The sequence below is a fragment of the Pistacia vera genome, unplaced genomic scaffold (genome assembly GCF_008641045.1).
Source record: "Pistacia vera cultivar Batoury unplaced genomic scaffold, PisVer_v2 Contig272, whole genome shotgun sequence".
Lineage (NCBI taxonomy): Eukaryota > Viridiplantae > Streptophyta > Magnoliopsida > Sapindales > Anacardiaceae > Pistacia > Pistacia vera.
Window position 1 is genome coordinate 1,158,335 of NW_022196082.1, and position 4,305 is coordinate 1,162,639.

A 4,305-nucleotide genomic window follows, 5' to 3' on the forward strand; every position below is an offset into this window, starting at 1 on the left:
CCGAATTCATAAACTATGGGACCGTTACTCGAATTCAGAACTTCGGTATCGTTACAAAAGGAATGCAAAACATCTGGCAACTTTACTGTAACGCAGAATCAAGTGGTACTGGAGTAACGCAAAACATTCTTTAACGTTACTGGAGTAACGCAAAACATTCTTTAACGTTACTGGAGTAATGCAATACATCCGATTAACGTTACTGGATTAATGCTAAACATCTGGTAACGTTACGGAATAATGCAAATATCCGGTAACGTCTCTGGAGTAATGCAAAGCAACGTTACGGTATGAATGCAAAACCTCCTACAATATTGTTGGTTTGCGCATAAAACATCCGGGCAAAACCTCCACTCTGTTAATCTCACCACAATGCAAAACCTTGGTGATCCAGTACTTGGGTAATGTTACTGGAACGTGATGTGTTCTGGTGAAATTTCCCAAATGCAAACCCTGGTAATGTTTCTCGAAACCTTAATGTAGAACCCGGTAGCATATCCGGAATGTAGGAGCCCGGTAGCATACCCAGATTACATGCAGGACCCTGGTGGCATATCTGGAACACAAAGCAAGTTGAAACTTAGGAAATGTGTAAAACGATAATGAAAGGGCCCTTAGGAACAGCAAAATGTTTATTTGAGTTATGGTAATGTTGTTTATAATTATTCCTGATTCAGTGATATGGTTTCTTTTGTAAGAAACTAAGAGATTTTTTTTTTCATTTTCAGCATTTTGTTCTTGAGGAGAACATGCTGGAGGTTGACTGCCCATGTGTGACTCCTGAGGTTGTCCTGAAAGCTTCTGGTCATGTTGATAAATTCACTGACCTTATGGTTAAGGATGAGAAAACAGGGACTTGTTATCGTGCTGACCACTTGCTTAAGGATTTTTGCAATGAGAAGCTTCAGAAAGACCTTACCATATCCACAGAGAAGGCTGCTGAATTTAGGCATGTGCTTGCAGTCTTGGATGATCTCTCAGCTGAAGAGCTGGGTGCAAAGATCAAAGAGTATGGTATTACAGCTCCAGACACAAAGAATCCACTTTCTGATCCGTATCCATTCAACTTAATGTTTCAAACATCAATTGGCCCGTCTGGTTTGCTCCCTGGGTGAGTATTTCAGCTATATAGTTTAAACTAACTCATCTTTCAATGGCAATATTTGCTAGTAAAAGATCTGCAAATTTTATATATGTGAATTACTAAAATTTTATAAAGAATTTTGCATCACTCCATTATTATGCTGCCTTCAAGCAGTACTGAACTTCTTATTTTCTGCTGCAGGTATATGCGTCCTGAGACAGCACAAGGCATATTCGTGAATTTTAAAGATTTGTACTATTACAATGGGAACAAGCTCCCTTTTGCTGCAGCTCAAATTGGTCAGGCTTTCAGAAATGAGGTTTTTAATCTTTCCTTTTCAACTGCAAATGGAACATTGTCTCTGGTTCTTCTTCATTGTTGAGATGTTATCATTGAGTGTGATTTTGTGTGTGTGTGTGTGTGTGCGCGCGTGTGTGTGTGTGTGAGAGAGAGAGAGAGAGGTCTTAATTTATCAAAAAAATTGTTCATATGTACAGATATCTCCTCGCCAAGGTCTTTTGAGAGTTCGTGAATTTACACTAGCAGAGATTGAGCACTTTGTTGATCCTGAGGACAAATCTCACCCTAAATATTCAGAAGTTGCAAACTTGGAGTTCTTGATGTTTCCAAGGGAAGAACAAATGTCAGGCCAATCTGCAAAGATAATTTGCCTTGGTGAAGCTGTTTCAAAGGTTTGCTTTAACTATATCTAATTTGATCATTGCTAGTGCCTTTGACATTTCTCCTCTATTTTTTCATGTTGCCACCCCCTTGCTGATGATTGTCTTGTTCATTGCTTTCAGGGAATTGTAAACAATGAAACACTTGGCTACTTCATTGGGAGAGTTTTTCTCTTCCTAACTCGCCTTGGTATAAACAGAAAACGTCTGCGGTTCCGTCAACATCTTGCCAATGAAATGGCTCACTATGCTGCTGACTGCTGGGATGCTGAGATTGAGTCTTCCTATGGGTGGATTGAGTGTGTTGGTATTGCAGATAGATCTGCATATGACTTGCGTGCTCACACTGTAAGAAATTGATACTCTGTAGAAACTTTTATGATTAAAATTGTAGACTAGATGATCATCAAGTCATTTTTAGGTTAGTCACTATCATTATACGATGCCGGGGTATTTGTGAGATTGCTTGGCTTAGCTCCATTTATCACTGTTGTAGGCCAGACAGCATAAAACACTGGAGGGAATGAATTATGGCTTGTAATTACTAATAATTACTAGAAGAAGTGCAACAGAAAAGTTTTGGCAAAATATATGTGCTTTACTATCCAAACATTGAAATGCTACATACTCGTTCAGCATTAATTTTCTGTTACTCTACAGGATAAGAGTGGTGTACCTCTTGTTGCTGCTGAGAAATTTTCAGAACCTCGGGAAGTGGAGGTATTGCTTTAATCATCATTACTGTTAGTGGTTGCTTGTAACTTTTTCTTTTTGATCTGTAGCATGATTGCTTGACACATCTTAATTTTAGAAATTGGTTATAGCTCCTGTGAAAAAAGAGCTAGGTCTTGCATTCAAGGGAAACCAAAAGAATGTGGTTGAAGCGTTGGAGGTAAATATCAAATACATCTCAATTATTGATGCCGATAACTTTTTATGCTATGATTTTAGAGGTGCTGCTTGTATGACAATAATTTTAAGCTTCTTACCATTTAGGCAATGAACGAGCAAGAAGCTTTGGAGATGAAGGCTGCACTGGAATCCAAAGGAGAGGTGGAGTTTCAAGTCTGCACCCTTGGGAAAAATGTGTGCATTAAGAAGAACATGGTCTCAATTTCAAAGGAGAAAAAGAAAGAACACCAGAGAGTTTTTACACCATCAGTAATTGAGCCATCGTTTGGTATTGGACGGATAATATATTGCCTATATGAACACTCTTTCTACACAAGGCCAAGTAAAGCTGGGGATGAACAGTTAAATGTATTCCGTTTCCCCCCACTTGTGGCGCCTATTAAGTGCACAGTTTTCCCACTGGTTCAGAATCAACAGTATGAGGAAGTTGCCAAAGAGATTTCCAAGTCATTGACAGTCGCCGGAATCTCACATAAGATAGACATTACAGGTTTGTGCTCAAGACAAAAACCCTTTTTTATTAAATAATCAGTGCCACTTGCATCAACAATATTGAAGCTGTTAGACATGATTTTTCTTTAATAAGGAAATTAAGGATCATCTGCATCTTTTGTCTGCGTGTTTTACTATATTCCGATGAGTTTATTCTTGAGTACATGGCACATTCATTCAAAATGCATGTATTGATTCTTCATTTCATTCATGTGCATCCATATTTTTTATTTTAACTGTTTTTACACTCTGGTGTCTACAGGCACGTCAATTGGGAAGCGTTACGCAAGAACAGATGAACTTGGTGTACCCTTTGCAATCACTGTGGATTCAACATCCTCGGTGACAATCCGAGAAAGGGATAGCAAGGATCAAATCCGCGTTAACGTGGACGAGGCAGCGACAGTCGTGAAGGCTGTAACCGATGGACTAAAATCATGGGAAGATATATGGACAAGTTACCCTCATCACTCCTCAGAATCCGCTGATGATTAATTTATGAATGCCACTATTGGTTTTGACATATCATACAAAACCTTTTGATGCCTGTTGAGCACCTATGATTTGGGAAAATAGAAATATGTAAAACACAATTCTCTATGCACATTTCAGGAGTATTGTCATCTTTTTTGTGTTTGATTACAGGACCAATAATTGTTAATCTGTCAGGTTTTTGTTCTAATTTATACTATTTTGCAGAATTTTGCTTTTCCAGGAGAGTTGAATGTTTAACTTTTGGTGCTGCCCATCAATCATCAATGTTGCTAAGATGGCTATAGGGTATTATTATTATTCCATATGGACATCATTTTTTTTTTTTTTTCTTTTAATAGATTTGTTGTGAATTGTTTTGTAAGAAACAATGTTTTAATAACCAATCCGGGGTATAACCCGGCAAAGTTGTTGGTCCTGGGTTGATTGGCTGGTTAAGCTAGGTAACAAAAATTTTTAAATTTATAAATACTCTTAAAAATTGTAAGTAAGTCCTTATAGGTTTGAAATTTAACAAACACAGACTAAATATAAATCAATCGATTGGTTGGTGGCAATAATACACCAAATGCAATTCCAATCATCCCTTGATTCCATTCTCTAGAATATCCATCTAATATCTGGTCGAAATCAGATCTCATTGAC

General features: G+C 37.8%; 1 protein-coding gene across 2 annotated transcripts; it reads left to right on the forward strand.

Moving 5' to 3' along the window:
- The first annotated feature begins 438 nt into the window (after positions 1–438).
- On the forward strand, positions 439–3,807 carry LOC116133658 (glycine--tRNA ligase, mitochondrial 1). Of its 2 annotated transcripts, none has more exons than XM_031419345.1 (9): positions 439–456; positions 729–1,111; positions 1,286–1,403; positions 1,582–1,776; positions 1,888–2,112; positions 2,425–2,484; positions 2,576–2,656; positions 2,761–3,166; positions 3,431–3,807. In XM_031419345.1, exons 1-9 carry the CDS (start codon positions 445–447, stop codon positions 3,661–3,663), a joined length of 1,713 nt encoding a protein of 570 aa, XP_031275205.1. In that variant the 5' UTR covers positions 439–444; the 3' UTR covers positions 3,664–3,807. The 2 variants fall into 2 exon arrangements, with proteins under 2 accessions (XP_031275205.1, XP_031275206.1); XM_031419346.1 differs by lacking the exon at positions 439–456 and adding an exon at positions 627–646.
- Positions 3,808–4,305: the final 498 nt, after the last annotated feature.